Source organism: Convolutriloba macropyga, chromosome 10 (assembly GCF_964194025.1).
Source record: "Convolutriloba macropyga chromosome 10, txConMacr16.3, whole genome shotgun sequence".
Taxonomy (NCBI): domain Eukaryota; kingdom Metazoa; phylum Xenacoelomorpha; order Acoela; family Convolutidae; genus Convolutriloba; species Convolutriloba macropyga.
In genome coordinates this window covers 25,531,133-25,551,504 of record NC_134477.1, presented here as the reverse complement: position 1 = coordinate 25,551,504, position 20,372 = coordinate 25,531,133, and the positions used below count along the sequence as shown (strand labels likewise).

General features: G+C 39.9%; 1 protein-coding gene across 1 annotated transcript in view; it reads left to right on the top strand.

Annotated features, from left to right (window-relative positions):
• The first annotated feature begins 863 nt into the window (after positions 1-863).
• The window catches only part of LOC142348840 (coiled-coil domain-containing protein 186-like), a 29,499-nt gene continuing 9,990 nt past the window's right edge, over positions 864-20,372 (top strand). The window contains exons 1-5 of the mRNA XM_075400377.1: positions 864-1,657; positions 1,825-2,043; positions 14,517-14,922; positions 15,164-15,941; positions 16,207-16,672. Coding sequence (XP_075256492.1) covers positions 866-1,657; positions 1,825-2,043; positions 14,517-14,922; positions 15,164-15,941; positions 16,207-16,672 — 2,661 coding nt within the window. The 5' untranslated portion in view covers positions 864-865. The remainder of the gene's footprint in view (positions 1,658-1,824; positions 2,044-14,516; positions 14,923-15,163; positions 15,942-16,206; positions 16,673-20,372) is intronic.

The window sequence follows — 20,372 nt, the reverse complement described above, 5'->3', positions numbered from 1 at the left end:
CTTTTAAAAGCTCCTACGTTACTACTCAAAGGAATTTTTCATGTGAGAGCAAGAAATCATTCAACGTTTTCTTAAAAATGTTTCCATTTTTTGCCAACCGAAGCCAATGTGGTAACTTATTCCATTTTTGTACGCATTGACGAACAATCGAATTCATTCCAAAGCTGGTTTTGGCATTTTGTCCAATTTTGAATTGTTTTGTTCGAGTATTTTGATGAAGACTCAGATACCCGTGAACATATTCATTTTATGTTTTAACAATTTGTAAAACAGTTTTAACCTGACGATGAACGTTTTTAAATATCGGAAGTAATTTTAATTTGGCAAATCGGTTTCTTTCACATTAAAGATATAAACTTTTGCGCACGGGCGGCTACTATAGATTCAAAGTCAGCAAAAAGTCTCAATTGAAGTACTGCATTCGAAGCCAAACTGTACGGTGTGATTGGAAGCCAAACTGTACGTTGTGATTGGAAGCCAAACTGTACGTTACGTGATTGGAAGCCAAACTGTACGTGATTGGAAGCCAAACTTTTCGTGATTGGAAGCCAAATGGTTTCTGTTGCAAGTGATCTTTAGAGGATTCGTAGAGATAGTTGTAGAGTAGCCGTTCATGAAGTAAGGAAATAATCGGCAGTAAACGAATAGGATAGTTTTAATGCTGGACTTATATAGCTGTTTTTGCGGGGGATACGATTGCAATTTTGGGTGCTTCTAGACGCAATTCCCATAGAATCATGTTTTACAAAGGTGTTGTAGTGAAGATCCAAGTATATATTTTTTGTGCCAATTGAATTGTTACAAACTATTGTTCTGGGAAATCTGATATAGAAATTAGGTTTACAGGGGAAACGTTTTAGTGTCAATGAGTGAATCTGGTTGTGACTGCGGCACCAAAGAAAATGCAGTAGAAAATTCTGAGAGCACGAATGCAAAAGCAGAAGATGAGGAATCAGATGAAGAAATTGATACATTTATTCGTGGATCAGTCGAAGTGGCGGATTCATCAGTTTGTGTGGCAGAGCCTGCCTCAGCTATAACAAAGTCTCCAAATGAAGACATTGTTGCTGAGACCCAAGATAATGAACAAGAAAATGTACAAGAGTCAACGAGGAGTGAAAATTTCTCCGAGGAACAGGCATCGCAAACTTCAGAAATTGATAGTTGTGACAGTTGTGAATCAGTGAAGGCAGAATATGATGCAAAAATTCAAGATATGAGTAACTCTCTTGTCTTGCTTAATGCCAAGATTGTCAAAAAAGAAGATGAGCTCGCAATATGGAAGAAGAAGTTCGAGGATAAGTGTGTTGAGACCAAAGCAAGTACACAGAAATTGCAGAGCGAGTTAACAGCTCGTCTTGAGAAAGCTTTGAGGATGTTAGAAGCTGTCAAAAACGAAAAAGAAGCTGCGGTAATGAAATACGTTGTGGTAGAACAGGAAATAGCCGCAAAAGAAAAGGCTGTTGATGTCAGCGAGAGACGTAGATTGCATTGTGAGAAAGAGGCGGCGCAAGCAAACGAAAAAGCCAAACATATGCAAATCGAAAGAACCAAATTTCGACAACTCGTAGAGGACAAAGAAAATGAGTTGATTTTTGCCCGGAAAGAACATGACAAATTGAAATGTGACAATGCAACATTAATACAAAAACTTAAGGTATGTGAGCAGGACATTGTTCTCTTAGTACATTTTTTCATTTTCTTAGTTAATCTGAAATTATCCATAAGTTTTCTGAAAATTCTCTGGTTTTTCATATTAGCCTCATTGCATCTACAGAACAGAAAATGTCAGGCTACTTTCCATTTAAATTTCTTCATTTATAGGGTTTGGAAGGAAGGCTGCAGAAGGAAACAGAAGCTCACGCAGAGACGCAGTCCAAAGTAGCAATTCTGAATCAGAAGCTGAGAGAAGTAAAGGAAGAGTTTGACACCATCAAGAAGCAGAGCCAAGAACTGGTGAAAGCTTACAAGAGTCTGGACATTGAGAAGAATGAGCCTGCAGTTGATGATGGCATCAAAAGCTGTGCTAGTAGTGAAAGCGATGTAAGCGACAAAATTTCTTAGCATACCGTTGTTTTCGAGAGAGCTATAAATTGATATGCGGCTTTTTCAAGCATCTTTCTCAGTTTTTAAACTGAGCCTAAAAGTTTCAATAAGTAGTTCAGGCTTTAGGGTTTTCCCATGGGTGCTCCAAGGCACCCTTGTTGTCGTGTTCTATGTCTAATCGATTTTCGATAGTGGGTTGCACATCCCACATTTACATAAGATTCTCCACGTGCATCTGTGGTTAAAGTCGTATTTTGTTTTAAAGAAATTCCAGTAGATGTCACTCAGTTTTTTTTTGCTCGATAGTTGTGTTGAAGTTGTGGCTCTGTAAAGAAAGTTTTCATCAGTCTTCCTTAGACGATTTATTGCTATTTTTAATTCCCCTTTTGCGCTTTGAGTAGTCTTTTATTCGAAGTTAACTTTGATGTCGAATTTATTGTCAAGTAACGATATTAAAAGTAGTAAATCGTGCATTTCGACATACAAGCTTAGGGGTAAAGTATACCATCCAGCTGGCCTCGGCGAAACGAGCATCTAGCTGGCTTGACGCGCTTCCGTTATCAAAACATGGTTTCGACCTCACGAAGACTGAGTTCCGTGATGGAATAGCACTTCGCTACACCTGGGAAGCGAAGAACACGCCAGCTATATGCCCATGCGGGAAAGAATTTAGCCTCACCCATGCCCTTCATTGCGCCAAAGGCGGGTATACGCAACTACGACACAACGAAATCATAGACGTGTTTGCAAACCTGATGGATGAGGTCTGCCACGTTGTCCAGATAGAGCCAAAACTTCAGTCGCTCGATGGAGAAATTTTCTCGAGTAATTCCACCACTACTGATGATGACGCTCGACTGGACATCAAGGCAAACGGTCTGTGGGGCTCCCGCTTTAATCGCACTTTCTTCGATGTGAAGATTTTCAACCCTCACGCGAAGAGCTGCCCTAAGACCATAAAAGATGCATACAAATATCACGAGAGCATCAAGCGAAATAAGTACGAAGAGCGAAACCGAACACAGCAGTTTCAATGCACGGGTTTTTGCTTGCTCGGGGGGTGCTGGGCCATCGGCATCGCGGGTTATGAAACAACTCGCAACCAAGATCAGCGAAAAACGCGGAGAGCCGTACGCTGACACTAAGCTACATCCGAACGAAAATCAGCTTCGCACTTCTGAGGAGCTGTGTTCTCTGCTTTAGGGGACGTCGCACCCTCAAGCCTCGTGTTCTCAGTGAGACTTCGATTAGCGCCGTCGTGGAGGAGGGAAGGCTGCACTGAGTGTATGGCTGCTTAACTTTATTCCTTTTCTCATTCCTTGATATCCTATTTTTATTTTAATCCTTCCTTACCAGTTCCTTATGTGTGCTATTTATATATATTGGTGCTTTACTCTCCACTTGTTAGTTATTTTTGTGACGGGGCCGTCTTTACACTGTCTGGAGGGGAACAGCTTGGAGTGCAGCATCCGGCTAAGTGCTACTCATCATCCCTTATGTTTCGACCTACATCCATCGTTGCCGGATGGTGTACACGGCCCCTTTTTATATTTACAAGCCTAGCGGCAAGAGTTTAAGTGCTATTAGCTTTTCTTTGCATGTGCAGTTCCTTCCACTTAGTTTCCCCGAATTGGCTCTTTTATGTAGCTTTTCGAATTTCTCCATCTGCTGTCTGTTTGGTAGCCAAGCTTGAGAATATTATGATAGTATTGGAACGACATAGCCAGTGTAGGCAGTCAATTTATTTTTTAGTGAGGCGCTGTCGGTCATGCTTCGTTTTGGTAGAATGCTTTTGTTGCCTTTGAAAGCCGGTGATTACAGTTGCTATTCCAATTAAGATTTCTGGATACAATCAAACCAAGGTCCCGTTGACTATCAACCTCTCCTAGCTCCTAATTTTTGGGTGAGGCTTTTTGTTCGCTTTTGAGAGAGAGAAGCGTACATTTTGATGCATTTAGTGTCATGGGATTTCTATCGCACCAGTTTTCGATTCCTTCCACACTTCCTGATTTACGCTAATCAGTTTGAAGTCGTCTGCGAAACCGAAATTTTCAGTGAGAGAAGTTTCTCATGGAAGGTCATTTATGAAGATGAGGAAGAGCAGAGGACCTAAGATTGACACTTGTGGAACGCCGTTAGTGATTTCTAGTTTTTCGGACTGTGTATTAATAATCTTGACGCACTGTTTCCTTCCATTAAGGTAGCTTTCAATCAGCTTTAAAAGATTTCCTCCCAATTTCGAATAAATGCAGTTTTTCGATTAGTTTGTTGCGGGGACTTTGTCGAAGGCCTTTGCAAAGTCTAAGTAGAGGACTGACAACTGTTTCGTTTTCACATCGTCAAGTATGGTGTACAAAGAGTTTAGAAAAAGTTGTAGTTGAGTTGTAGCGGATCTCCTCTGTCTAAATCCAAATTGTTTTTAAGAGATTTTCTTTGCATTGTGAGTATAATCGGTTGAAAATTATTATTTCCAACAGCTTTGAGACGCAGCATAAAAAACATATTCCGGGAAAATTCCTTTATTTAGGATTGTTTGGAACAGTAACAGGAGAGATTTACTCAGCCTTAGCGCAATTTCTGAGGATAATATTTCCTTGTCTAAGTTTTTGTGAGAGCTCAATTTCCAGGCGCGAAGTTTTTTTAAAGTTAAGTTCGCTTATTCTGTAAATCAGTAGAGGAGGTTCTTTACGGTTGTATTCACTTTTGAAGAGCAAATTGAAAAGGGTAACTTTTTCGCTGTCTTTACAGGCTTTTTCATTGCCAAATTTGATTGTTGCTGGCAAAACAGAGGGCTTTCGGATACATTTCAGGTATTTTTGTATACTACTAAAACGCCTGCTTGTGAAAATTGTGTCTTCGAAAATGTTTAGACCGATGTACAGTTGTTTCAAAATGCTTCTCCAGCCTCTTTAGTTTGAAGATTCTACTAAAATTCAAGTTTTCCAAGCTTTCTTTTTGGTGTTCAACTGCTTCGTCATGTGAGAAGTTTCCTTACTGGCCCAAGGAGGCAGTGCTGCTCGATGCTTCGTTACTTTAGGAATGTGATTTTTGATATGGTGTCTAATCCATGTACCATTAGTTTACTAATGCGTCAACATTACTAAAACAGAAGGGTGTGAATGCGTTTTCCTCAATGGATTGATTCAGTTTTTTCCATTCAGATCTTATGAAAGCAAATTTACTGTACGTGTTTGGGTTTTTGACATTTGTACCGAGACATAACAGAAGTTAGAATTGGTAGGTGATCTGAACACTGATTCCTGTTTATCTCGAAGCTCCTGTGTTTTGATCTTGATAGCATTCTATAACTAGATGTGGATTATTTGTGAGGACATGTAGTGTTTGATGCGATATGTTCGAGAAGTTTGATTCTATCAGTTTATTCAGGATCTCTGATTCACAGTTATGATTGGAGTCCACTGCTTCCCAATTTGTCCCTGAGAGGTTGATGTCGCCCGCAATCAGAGTGCAGTGATTCATTTCCTGACTTGTTAAGTTGCATAATTCAGTCAGTAGCTTCAAAAAGTTTCAGTAGTCCATTGATAGCGACTTCCGTGCGGGAGATTATACGTGCAGACCAATAGAATTCAGGTCTCGCTGTTTGTCATTTTTAGTGCCATAAAGTCGTCCCGCTCGGAAGTCCCGCACGGAAGTCCCATAAAGTCGTCCCGCACGAGTTAATTTTAGGTTAACTGTTTCAAATGGAACGCCTTTTTTGACAGCTACTAAAACACCGCCGTGTTCTGATTTGATTTCAGTTGACTGTCCTTTCTGTTGATTACATAGTTTGGTATAAAAAGCGCACTGTCTGAAAATTCAGCCATCAGCAAGGTTTCTGTGAGACAGAAATTTTTCAGCTGTTTGGCTCATATACGGGCTATTTGAGCAATTTCCGGACGATTGTTTTGTTTTATTGCCTTTTTGGGAATTGGATAGTCCTTTGTTGCTCGTTGTTATTTTACGGCAGCATTTGACTGGTTTTGTGGACAAAAGCATTTTTGTGAGAAATATGAAAATAAATTGAGAAAAAATTACTCTCAATCTCTTGCGTTTTCTTTCGTAGCTTTCTAATGAGTTTGTTAGTTTTTACTAATTGTTTGCTTTTTAATTGCTCTGGAACGAAGTTCGTAGCACTTATTGTAAACGTGTTGATTTTTTATGCAAAATTTTTGCCTGACCGTTTCTGCGCTTTTTAATAGCCGCACAGTGATAGCTGGGGCTGTTATTGGCCTTCTCTTGATTTTTTTTTTATTTCGTCGTCGCAATTTTTATTACGACCATATGACGTCACAACCACTTCAAATCTGCTATTTGTTCATTCGTTCATGCAATTTCAACTGAAGTGCGTGCGTGACGTCATTTTTCGCTTTTAGTGGTGCGAGTTTTTTTGTTCATTTGCGTGAATAAACTTTTGGTCGCAGTTGACTTACTTCACTCACAAAAATGACATCCGCACTTTGAAATTAACTTTTGTTTACTTTAATTCAAAGAGATAAGGGCAAATGAGTGTGTATCACTCTAAATAAAGGTTATTAGAGAGCAGCTAATAGAGCCAGCAAAAATTTATACAGATTTCAATCAAAGTATAACATATCAGCTTTCAGTGAAAAGGTGATTTTTTTGGTCTGTCTTTTTTACTGTTTTTTGAGACTGCAGATCTACGAAGCTATTGCGGCTCTTTTTTGGCAATCTGCTAACTATGTTCATTGACTTCTCAATGACTTTTCACGCTTTGGTTCTTCTTTTTTTGAGTGATCTCTATTGCTCTCACTTCGAACTAAAGCGCTTGTTGTTAAAATAAAATCGATTGCAGCTTAGTTGAAATAAGGCCCTGATAGTGCTTCTGGTGAGGGATCGGGAGGTCTATGGTTCGAATCCCGGAGTGGTCAACAATTTTTGCACCCATAAAGAAAAATTTTTTCTATGCTACGCTCCATGGGTTAAATTGTCTCGCCTGTCGTTCGAAAGCAATTCTTCGGTCTTTAGTCGGTTTATGTTTCTTTAAGTTCTTTCTTGTTTTCTTGGGGCGTTTTTGGGAGAAGGCAATTCTTCATTTCGTTTCCGGATATTTAATCGCTCTCCAACGATAATTATTTGGTGGCATTTATTTTAGTCCTGTGTTATTTTTATGCGGTTCTTCTCTTGACCAATTTTTTGTCCGACTTACTTCTCTTCTCGTCCTTAAAGACGGGAGAAACAGGTAGGGCAATAAGTGGCCGAGCAGTTTTAGAGCCTAACTAGTCTCAAGCTTTGGGAATCATTGAAACTTTTCAGGAGACAATTTTAGCATGTGAAAGGCGATTCTTAGTCTCAAAAGTTTTACCCCTTTGTCAACCCCACCTCAACCTCAGTCACCTCAACCTTCACCCTCATGACACCCACCGTCCACCCTGCTTCAACCTCTCTCTCCGACATGGCCGCCCTTGGGGGCCTTGTGATAGGCGTCTAGTCGGGTCGGGTATTGTTAAAATTCTCTTAAAATCGTTAAAATACTGGTGGTTAATCTAGAGCACGCTAGTCGCCTCGTTGGTGAGGTCTGTCAGTCTTTGCTCCGAGATTTTGAAGAGCATCATAAAAGTCCTTGCGCAAGGTCCTGATCTTTGTGGGTACCGCGTGGAGTCCGTCCTTGGCTGCGAACTTATAAACGAACTTCTTCAGGAAATGGAAAAGAATACCGAGCGCCTTTGCAACCGCCCAAAATCACTTATTCAAATTCTGAATATCCTCTTCGAAACCCTCTCGAGGTGGTATCTGCGCTTCAGTTTCGCATTGGGTAACGTTGCCCTTCTCTTCATGGCCTCTGAAAAACACTACCGAATCAAGAAGTCGCCCGGTTAGTGGGGACAGTTACCATCTCAACTGTAGGACAGTGCCTTTCAGGCCGACAAAACCGAACGGACAAGCGTCACATCCCTGGATGTAATTGATTGACGTGACAGGCAATGTTGCTTTTCAGCAACCTTTTGCCACATCGGACACGGGCCTCGGGGGCGAAGGGAGCTGATGGGCTCTTCCCTCCCTCCATGAACTACGTTCCGATATCTCGGGAGGTCACGCAGCAGGATGTTCTTGCCGCATGTTTCACATTCCGCTCTCCCTGTCCCTGAGAAAGCTCGCTGGTGGTTGGTGAGATTGCTCTGCTCTGTGAACTCTCTCACAAACTATGCATTTGAACCTCTTCCGAGGCTTTAGGTGCATCCGACGTTCATGCTGTACCCGGCGAGTCTGAGTCCTACAGACCCGATCGCAGGCTCGCCGACAGGGGAACGACATTTCCTCTTCTCTTTCTACCTTCCTCGAGGGTTCCGGTTCCTTCCTATGGTGGTCGCTCATTGTCCTTTCCCAGTTCAACAGCTGGTTTCTGCGATCTGCTACAGCTTGTCTCCACCGCTTACGATTCGACACCAAGTTTTCGGCGTCGGTTCAATCCCAGCCCGCTTCCCTCCAAAGGCGTATCCAATATGCGACAATGCCTCCTCTTAGTTTTCCTCTCGGCAGGGTCTCGCAATCCCATCTGCCGAACACAACCTGCTTTGTCAGTCGAGAGTTTGGCATTGGCATCACATGTGCCGCTCTATCCAACGCTCTAATCTCCAGCCTAGTTCTGACAGAGGAAATTTGTAGCCCATCTCGTATTCCGAACATATGAATACCTTCACGCTGCATCCTTTTAAGCGGCAGGCCCCTTCCATCATGCCAAATAAACATGTAGGCTCGATCCGCCACGCCCTGGAATTTGACCACCTCAGACGCAGCCCATGCCCTGGCACTACTGTCGAAAAGCATGGTTGACTCTACGACTGCCTGAAAAATTAGGGCTTTTGTTCTCTTGCTCAAGGAGGACTTCCAGAACTAGTTCTTAATCTTTGACCAGGCCAAATTGGCACGTTTGATTTTTGCGATATCCTCTTTCTTGCTAGAAAACGTTCCTTTCTTCTTAGAAAACGTGTCTTCTTGGCTGCCGCGGATCCGAAGAAGAAAACCTCTTCCTTCCCGTCGTGACATTTCTCTTCGAAATGGAGCATGATGTCTTTTCACTACTTCTTTTCCACTCAACCAATTCTCATTCATCCAACCGATCAGAGAAGAATCGTCGGCAAACAGGACATCCTCAATGACTAGGTTCTCCTTTTGGCTGCTAGTCAACATCTGTCTAGGGTCTGTCGCGGGGAATCCGTTCCCAGAAACCCAAGCCCACGTCAATCCGCACTGATGCCCGTTCCTCTCCGTCTTCTCTTGTCTCATCCTGGACGCTCTTTTCGTAGCCCCGGCATGGTATACATTGAACAATATGGGGATGTCGCGCATCCTTCTCGCAGGCCTCGACATGGCAGCTCTTCTTGACTAAGCTCTACCCGGCCTCTTACTCTGTAATGAGTCCCCTCGTGTAGGCCTCTAAGCACTTCCTCTGCCTGACTCATACCTAGGTTTCCGAGTATAGTCCAGATGAGGGGTCTGTTGAGCTTTTGTTATGTCAAGTAGCACCGCCCCTGGTCTTCCGACGAGATCTTGTTGTTGTTGTTGTTTCTCGCCCATCACTCTCCTGACTTCTTCTTCCACGCGGAGAACGATTTGGGTGGAGTCGCACGTCGATCTTTGTTCATCATTGGTCGACCTTTGGTGATCGTCGTTCCGCAGGGCTGTACCTTGAGTTGTATTGGTCCTTCGCAAATATTTATTGATCTACAAGTTGGGCAATTTCTGGCTTTTGTACGTCTCTTGATGTTTGTTTAGTACATAAACAATTTCCGTATTAGCACCTACTTTATCAGAATAATTACTTCACCAAGTACATAGTTTCTCATGAAGTTATTTACCAAATATGCGAATTAATCGTCAGGGAACTAAAAAAGGTAAATATTGAGGCTTTTAGGTACTTAATATGTTTATCAGTAAACTGTCAATCTGCGTTTGTTTTTAGTAAACATAAGCAAATTAGGGGTTACAGGCCTAGATGGAAAATACTGGCTATATATGGCCTTGAGATCTATCTGAATATGAACTAAATTATAGCACTATTTATGTATATTTAAAGGAAAATCATCACGTAACTATGAGGCACGAAATAGGGGCGTGACAACATTCCGTGTCCATATTCTTGTGGTACTTGCCTTCCCCATTAGCTTGGCTCTGTCTATCCACTTCTGGTTCCTTAGCGACTGTCTTTTCAGCCTCCTCCGTTGTTTCTCGAGGGTTCTTGCCTAAACGTCTGAAGAGCTTCGAGGCGGTCGCCCCGATGGTATTTACCTTTGCTCCTCGACCCTTGGTGCTACTGCGTTCTGGCACCTTCCGCACTCAAATGTTCGTTTCACTCACAGGTTTTAGTTAGCTGCTTGCACCTGAGATGAACCCAGCCCCCTTTATGGCACCAGACGCTCGCCGCGCTTCTGTCTTTGATGGTGTGCTTGCACACTGGGCACACATAGCGCCGGGGTCCCGGGTTCATTTCGATGTTTCCTGCCATAATCCGCAACTGGACGAGGTGGGCATGCCTACCTCGCCCATCTACCAAAAACTCGCTCTGATATTGACAGTGCCCGACATGACACCCATTTTGATCGCCTTTGTGTACCCTCTGGGTCGGCTGCTCCCAGATTTGTTTGGCAGTGTCGGTTCCCAGCAGCTCTGCCGTGGCTTCGTCTGCTGTTCCTCCGTGCATTCCTTTGTTCCGGTCTTTGAGTACTTCGATTCTCCCCGCTTGAAGGGGCCAGAACATCGAGAAGACCTGCTTCAACTGGCGATTTGGTCCCCACTCTCGACAAGCTCTTCCACAACCCTACACCCCCATCGCTTGACCGCAGTCCCCTCACCCTTTAATGCTAGCATCCCTAAGTCCCAGCCGGCTTAAACTTGTGGGTTTTTCTGTATGTAAAATTTCTGCTCGAAAATTTTTGCGCTTTGCTTTGGTAGATACTTTGCTTTCAGGCGACTTTTTCACAGTTGACTTCCTTATTTTTATGTAATCTCAGTTGCTCTCACTAAGAAATAAAGTTTTTACTATAGTTTAAGCAACAGTTTTAAAGCCGGCATAGCGCAGTGGTTAAGATGTCAGACTACCATCCAGGGGGTCGCGGTGCAAACTCTGGGGTGTGTTTTGTTCAACCCGTGAAAATTTTTTAAGCTACTCCTCTAAATCAAATTCCCGCTTGTCGTTCGAGAGCAGATCATTTAAAGTTATTGTTTAATAGCCACAAAGCGATAGCTGGGGCTATTTTTGGCCTTCACTTGGATTTTATATTTCATCGTTAGGATTTTTGTTACGACCATTTTTGGTTCATTCATTCATGCAAATTCAACAGAGTTGCGTCCGTGACCTCATTTCTCACTCTTAGTGTAGTTTTTGTTCATTCGCGTGAATAAGGTTTTGGTTCCCCGTGACTTAACTCACTCTCAAAATTGACTTCCTCACTCTGAAATTAAATTTTCTTTACTTTAATTCACGTGAGTTCAAGTGGGTGTCACTCTAATTGAAGGTTATTTGAGAGCAACTAATGGAAGCAGCAGTTAGTTATACAAAAATTGTTAATCAAAATCTAACATCTCGTTATTTATTAGAAATAAATTTTTGGTCTGTTTTTTTTACAATCTTTTTGGGACTGCGGATCCACAAAGCTGTTGCGGCAATTTTCTGGCTATCTTCCACCTTTGTTTAATTTTTTTCAACTATAAATAAATCTAATGAAGAACGGATACAAGCACACAAATGAAGTTAGAATGTTGAGTGGTTCCTGTCTTTTACGATCATACCTTAAGAAAAATTGGAAGACCCTTTAAATCTATCGTGATTCGGATTTACCTCAGATTATTGATTGCCGCGAAGCGACATCGAGGCTTTTTTTGATCTGATAGATATTACAAATCAATGTTCGTAATAGCGTTTGGGCTTTGTCCTGGAGAGTAATAGTGATCTATTTTTCGAACGGTGACTTCGATTTTCATATGATGTTTCATAACCCTTAGTTCCAAATTTCTTAAAAACCTTGTTTCATAACCCTAGTTCCGAATTCTTGTACCCAGAAAAAAATCTTAATCTACATCCCTAAATTAAATTGCCCCCGCCTGTTGTTTGAGAGCAGTTCGCAAGTGCTAATTGTTTAAATGATCTTAAACGAAGTTTGATGCAATTATTATAAACTTGTGGGTCTTTTTGTATGTAAAATTTCTGCTCGAAAATTTTGGCGCTTTGCTCTAGAAGATACTTTGCTTTTAGGTGACTTTTTCTCAGTTGACTTCCTTATTTTTATGTAATCTCAGTTGCTGTCACTAGAAAATAAAGTTTGATGCTAAAGTATAAGCATCAGATTAAAAGCCGATATTGCGCGCAGTGATTAAAATGTCAGTCAGACAACCATCCAGGTGGTCGCGGTGCAAATTCTGGGGTGTTTTTTTGCATCCATGAAAATTTTTCAAGCTACTTCTCTAAAGAGAAGAACAGAGGAGAAGTAGAATAGATCAAATGAAGCACAGATGCAAGCGCAAAAATGAAGTGAAAATGTTGAGTGGTTCCTATCTTTTACGATCAAAGCTTCAGAAAAATTGAAAGACACTTGAAATCGTCTTTGATTCGGATTTACCATAGATTTTGATTTTTGATAACCACGTAGCGACATCGAGGCTATTATTGATCTGATTGTATTTTTTTTACAGTTCAATGCACTTAAATGCATTTGGACTTTGTCTTAGATTTTTTTCAGAACTTCTTGCAGTTCGAATTTTTTTGTGGAATGTTTGTGGCATTTGTCTTTCTGGTTTTTTCGCGGCATTTCTATTTGATATTTTTGAGTTTAATGAATTGTGAGTTTCGGTCTCTCTTTTTAATTCGTGATTTTTTTGTACCTATTTATTTTTTAATAGTCTCCTGTGCTCTTAATAGTTTTTCTTGTAGAATTGTCAATTTAGCTCTACTACTGGCTTTTTTTTTTACCGAAAGGCGAACGTTTGATAGGCCACAATATATGCTATAAATAAAGTAAATTTTTCTTAAAGCTGATTATGCCGATAAAGTAGTCCTATTTAATGAAGCCTGTTAATGATAAAGCCTTGAGACCAAAATAACAAAAGCATTTTGAAATTTTTCAAAAAAAAATTGAAAATTTTTTAGTTTTTTAATGAGTATTAGATGGTACTCAGCAACTCATCGCCTCGCAGCTATTCTAGCAAGCTGCCGGCTGTTTTTGAGTTTTTGTTCTTAATAATAGCCGCACTCGAATTGGAGTAGTGATTTTGGTTACGCCGAAACAGGAGGTGGAGCGAAAAAGCGAGTGGTTTTGTGGCGCGAAATTTTCCACTATAATTTTAAAGTGAAGTGAGAAAACGGTATTTGAACAAAAATTCACTTTCTCGCTAGTGGTTTTTTTTGCATGTGGCAATTTCACTTCAATTTTCATTGTTTTTCCGATTTTTTGAATCGGAATTGTTTCTAAATGGTTTTCCTAATCCATTCATAGTTCATTTTAGGCTTAGTTTTTTGTTTGAACGAGATTTTTCTTCCAACTAGTGGTTTTTTGTTCGCATGCCGCATTTGGACACTGATTTTCAGTTTTTTTAAGTTTTTTAATCTGGTTTTTTTGGAAATGATTTTCCCATTTCTCACAGTCTAGTTTTTGTTTAATCAATGAAAATTCTTTGAATTGCACATCAGGACTTGTCCTGTTATATTTTTTATTTCGTCGTCAAGATTTTTGTTACGACCATATGACGTCACAACCACTTCAAATCTGCTTTTTGTTCATTCGTTCATGCAATTTCATTTGAAGTGCGTGCGTGACGACTTTTTTCCCTCTTAGTGGAGCGAGTTTTTTGTTCATTCGCGTGATTAAATTTTTGGTCACACGTGGCTTACCTCGCTCTCAAAAATGACCTCCTCACTTTGAAATTGACTTTTATTTACTAAGGTAGGATAAGGTCAAGTGAATGTGCGACTTTCTAAATGAAGGTTGTTTGAGAGCAGCTAATAGAGGCAGCAATAGCTTATACCGGTTCCTAATCAAAATATAACATCTCAGCCTTCAATGAAAGGACAATTTTTTTGGTTTCATTATTAAATTTTTTTTTGAGACTGCAGATCTACAAATCTATTGCGGCTATTTTCTGGCAATCTTCCAGCTATGTTTTTAGATAACGTTCTAATAGATTGCACCAGCTTGAGAGATCCCCATTCTTTCGCTCATAAAATATTATTTGCTCCGCTCACTTGATCTCATCGTCTGGTTCAGAATCAGTCGAAAAGAGCTTTGCCGCGAATGAATGCATTAATGGTCTCAATTTCACACAATTTTCTCAAAATTCTGAGCGAGGAATTTATGTGGAGTAGATCAGAAGCGATTTGAGCTTTAATTCCGTTTTAATGGCCGAATATAATTTGTATTTTGATATAGCATATTATTAGTAAAATAGGCGTGTGCACCCTATGGTTGCTGAAAGTGGGAAGGGTCCACAGAATGGATCGATTATATTAATTTATTCTTTAGATTTCATCTCTAGATGACAGCACGCCTAGTTCTCATAGGAGCAATTTGTCAATCAAAGACGAGCAACTTCCTGGAACCAAATTTGCTGGACACTTCCATGCCAAAGATTTCGAATTCCTCAAACGAATGCAGCATTGCTCTGTGATCGAGATAACTTCTCTACGTGACCAACTCTCAGCCAGTAAAAAGGACGCCACAGCAATGCAGTTGTGCGTTCGAGAGAAAACAGAGGAGTTAATGGTCAAAGAAGCGGAAATATCGACTTTAAAGAGCCGGCTGGACGCCTATGCGGTGTTGGAAACGGAGCTTGAGAGTGAGAAGAATCGGAGGATAGAAGTTGAGGAAAAACGAAAGAAGGAGCAGGCATTGGTAAACGAATGCGAGGAAAGAATTAACGAATACCAAAGTAAGTTGATGAGCTTAAAACATCGAGAATAGCTATTTCTCGATTCTAGAATCTGGCCTATTTTGAGTATGCAATTCCGAATTGTTATTTTAAAATAGTAAACCGGAAGACTTCCATTTAAAGAAAGGAGAACTAGGATTCTTACGGAAGCTTGTTTACTTGTTGATATTTAGGAATTTCGAATAAAGAAAGTTATCAATTGCAGATTGTTGGTTGATGAGATTGTGTTTATCCATTTTAGATAGGGAGAAATCCAACCTTGAATACACGACCAAATTGACCAACAAAATTACAGAGTTACAAATGGAGCTGCAAGATAAAGGGAGAGACTGCGAGAAGCTGCAGAAGGAAATAGAAGCCTTGAAAGACCAAATCTCAGAAGCCAAAGTGTCCACTGCTGCGGATTACGATCAACAAATAATGAAAGAGAAAGAAAACAAACAGACTGAATTGAGTAAACTGTCTAAGATTGTGGAAGAGAAAGAATCCAGGATAGCGCAATTAGTTCTGGATTTTGAGGAGAAAGAGAACAAATGGAACATTGAGAAGCGAAAATTGGATGCTGTTTTGAAAGACACAAATCGACAACTTCAAAGTATGAAGAAGTTGAAAGAATCAGTAGAATCTGATCTTCAAGTTGCAACAGAGGCTTTGAAACGTGGCTCAGAAAATAGCTCACCTTGGAAAAATAGCAGTAATGGTAACAAAGTTGATGACGGATCTAGAGACGTACCGGCTGAAGACAGTAATAGTGATTCGAACACGTGGGATCTAAATCATAATAACAACAATAAATCGGCGACATTTGCCAACCAGGGTACAAGAAATGTTGTCAAAGGACAAGGAACGTCCATGGCAATTGAGAAACAATCCAATGTCGCAAGATCCAGCGTTGATAAGGGGCACGATATGTCATCATTGGTATGTGCGAGTGTGGAAATTGCTCAGCCGTTCAAAAGGGGAGTTGTACCAAAGAGCAGTGAAGGAGTAAATTCATTCTCTGAAAAGTGGATGGATAAGTAAGCTTACTTTTGATGTTTCATTTAAGCTGTTCACTCGTAGGAACGCGAGAACTTGCTGCGCCGAAACGAATTATGCGCGCTTTTAAGAGGTATTTTGCTGATTCATTACCAATTAAATATTAATGTGATAGCATTTGGACAAGCAATTCTTCCCAGTACTCAATAGTATCGAGCAATGTTTGAATTGACTTTGCTTAACTGGGGGGTAGGTTTTTGCATGGTGACTACATGCTTTGATTACCGTGTGTTCTGTTTTTTTTAGATATCCAGGTCTGGACAAGAATACTGTCGTGGAGAAGTTGATCAAAATCCAGAAACAACAGAAAAAGTTGATTGAGAAATCAGAAGTTATGGAGGATCAAGTCTTTCAGCTGACAGAAGAGCTTAAAAAGAAAAACAAAATCATCCAATATTACGTCTTGAGAGAAGAAACGGGAACATTGGGCTCAGCGGCTGGTAATGACACCCTCTTGTTTAATAAAATATACTCTCAGAAATTAGCAAGTGCTCAGAATTCATCTCTGGATCATCGAAGAAGTTTGAATCCAGCCTCTAAGCTGACATCGTTATTCAGTCCATCTAACGGTACTACCATACATCACACGTCCAGTGATGGTGTGGGGAGTGGTATGTCAGGGGAGCCAAACAACCTGCATTTTTACAAAGAGCTGAACACGCGATTGCAATCTGTATTAGAGGACACGATTTTGAAGAATATGAAACTACAGGTGAGGGTTTTCAGTTGCTCTCAAACGAAATCTGTATTATAGTCCTGCTGTATATTCGAACCAAAAAATCTCGCATATTTTGGTCTTGGGAAACGGTATAAACTGGTTACCACTCCGCGCTCAGTCCAACATTGACCCTCCTTCTCCACCCGGCCACATCGAATCGTGACGCGTAGGCGTAAATTGGCGGTGTAGAGGACTATTATACATGGATTTGATACCCCTATCAACAGCAACCCCGTATTTATGTGCTTCCCTAAGCTTAAGATAACGACTGCGAAAGCCAACCCCAAATTCGCGCAAAGTTAGCCGGTTATGTTTGATGATTGTAGCCGGGGGTTGGTATTTAGGAATCATTGGTGATAGACGGGGCAATGGTTCTGAAATATTGATTTTTGACTTGTTGATTTTTGGCCTAGTAATTTAAGTCTGTGCGAAGGCGTTCTGCTCATCCTTTCTCCAGACATATCTCCAGGATGAACACAACGAGACTAATATCGGCCACAAAGGTACTATCATTTTACCATAAACTCTAAATGACGACTGATGCTTGTGAAGCTTGTGCAATAATGCGGAAAATGGCAGCTGAGAGCAGACCGATATTGATTAATTGCTCTCAAACGAAGTTTAGCATTTATATTAGTCCTGTCGGTCTTTTTTATGCGGTTTTTCGCTTGACCGATTTTTCGTCTGACGCTTTTGACCCCAACCCAGTGTTGGCAATGTTGCCCTCCATCAGCCCCCGGTACACCCCCCCCCCCCCCCCGTGGCTAGCTACTGACAAAGCCAACCGCTCGCCGGTCGTTTGAGAGAAATTCGCCCGACGCTAGTCGGTTATGTTTAATTTTGTATGTTGATTTAGATTAGTTTAAAGTGCTATGTTGTTCTGATTTACTCCCATTGCGACAAAGGATTTACTCACAATCTGTATCCCAATGTTTTTTTCGCATCTTCTTGTTGAATCTGTTGCTTTTTCTCATAGCTAGTTCGCAAAACTGTATCGCAGTTTTTGTATTGTTTCAACAGATTTTTTGTAACTTTTATAAATTGAATAACGAGACTCTTATTGACTTCACGTTATAGTTGTTCAATAGCCGCCTTCAGCCTCTAAACGGCTATTATTCAGGCGCTCTCGATTTTACGACTGGAAGGAGGAAGGGGAAGTCTTTTTCAGATCAATTTTATTGGAGTGAAATTTGAAACGCATGAATTGGAGTGGTCTGGGTGCTGAACAAAGTTGGAGAGTGGGGCAAAAAGAAAGTGGTGTTTTGTCCGTACCATTGTTTTTGAGAGATTTTGATAAATTGATTTGTGAAAAAATTTTTTGTTCACGTTTTTTTTCAATTTTTTGTAGTTTTGGGTAAGATTTTGTATCGAATTTAGACTTGGTTTGTTATTGTTTGGAAGGTTTCCAGTAATTAATATGAATTTGATGCTAATTTGATGGTTTTTCAGTTAGTTTGCTGGTTTTTTGGCGAATTGTCGCGATTTTCGCCAATTTTGTTCTGCTGCCTTAAGTGTGATTTATAAAGACGCCTGGTACTTACGGAGTTTTCAGATAGCAAGTGATTACAGATTTGTTGGTATGAAACATTTTTTGTTGAGAGATGGCAAAAAATTGAGATATTTTGAAACTTTTTTGAAGTTTTTCGTTTTCTGTTGTTTGCAGAGCTTACCCTATTTTGAATTGACTGTTGTTTTGTGAGAACTTTAATACTCTTTGTTAACTATAGGGTGTTTTCGTTGGCTTTATGTGACCTTGTAATATAAAAAGTTCTTTAATGTTTTCAGTTTCAAGTTCAAATTATTTTTAGAGCTTTTTTCCTTAAAACACTTTTTTTTTTACAAATTTCTGTTTTTTGGATTTGTGAATTGTGGCTTTTTAGTAGTCACTTTAGTAGCAACCAGTTCATTTAGAAAGTAATTACTTCATGAAGGCGACTCTTCGAGTCGTTTCCCCAATTCTCTCGGCTATGTTTTCTTCAATTCGCTTTAATGTTCATCACGTTTTTCGTTTTACATGAGTCTCGATTTTCAGGTAGTCAGGCGGACTACGGAGGTCAGGTGGACTAAGTAGGTCAGTGGTTCGAATCCCAACCTAATCGGATTTTTATGCAATCAAAAAAATGTATCTAGGCTACAGCCGGTAGATTAAATGGCCCCGCATGTCTTTTGGGATCAGCTTTTCTGACGCTAGGTTTTAATTGCTCTCATAGAGAAGCAACTATTGTAAACGTGTGTCTTTTTTATGCAAAATTTTTGCTTGACCGTTTGACTTTTCGAGTGACTTTTACGCCCTTGACTTTTTGCGTTTCGCGTGATCTAAAATTCCCTCTCAATCACAATTTCAAGCAGCTGAACTCAATTGGCGGCAATTTAATACTAAAAGTCAAATGAAAAGTGCGCCGGAACTGGTGTCATTTTCACTAAGTCTTAGTAGTGGTATATGTTAACCTCTTATAGGGTTATTTGAAGCCCACTATTGAACTTCTGAGTCCCATTTATGCTCCCCCGACTGAAGCAGGCTGCAATTGATTACAGCTCCCACTAGTCGTTCGAGAGCAATTCTTCCAACTTTTAGTCGGTTATGTTTAATGTTTAACATTGTTTAATTTTCGTATCTTTAATTATCTTTGCATTGCGATAGAACGAAATTTGAAGTAACAACATTAGTGTTGTCTTTAATAGCTGCAGTCAATCTCGCTACGGCTTTTATATAGGCGCTCTCCTTTATACAATTAAAAGAATTTGAATTGTATGAATGCGCTGTCTCTTGACGACTAGAGGGTTATTGGTGTTCCTTGAAAAATTCCGTGTTAACTAATTTTTTTTCAGCGAGAAAAGTTTTTTGTCATACGTGACGTTGAATGAATGGCTTGTTTTCCTCAGTTTTTGACTTGGTATATATAAAATTTACAAATACTATGATTTGGGTTGTTTTAGTAACGCTTTCTATGCTCCGTCATGTGTTTTAACTTCATGTTATTGATAATTCAATTGTTCATTGATATTAGATGTTTGAAACTCACTGAAAATTTAATGACTGCGTGTTTAATGATATATTGGTACATTTCAACTATATTCTGACAAATATTGTCAAACTAATACAGGCAAATTATTTTTTAGTTCGAGTCCTTGAACTGTGTTCTCACTCCTTAGTTTTAAAGGGAGAATGGCTAGGTTATTTTGCTTAACATCCAAACATACATAATGCAATATACTTCTTTTTGAGCTTCAATTTTCTTCATTTTAATTTTCATATTTCAGACTAAGATAGAAATTTGCCTACTTTTGCTACTTTAACAATGTGTCGATACCATCTATTCTGGCATCGGCTAATTTGGTGCCATAAATAAATAAAATTTTACGTACCTTATGCGGAATTCAGAATGGTAAAATCTGGATCATTCTGTGACAATTATTAACCTGGTCAGTTATCCTTCTTTAGCCATTCAGTTCTACCAGATATATATCTATTAATACAATATTTTGCGGTTTCAAGATTTCTTACTGAGTTTCCTCAAAATTTTCATTTAGATTTAGATTTGTGCGGTTCTTTTTGTTTTAGTTTCTGAATGACCTCGTAATTATTGTGGTTGCTTGCTTCAATAGTGTCACAGCTTAAATTTTTCCCTTTAGGGTAAGGTTTTTACCAAATTTTTATATATCTGGTATCGATTGATTGTTTTGAGGCAAACAT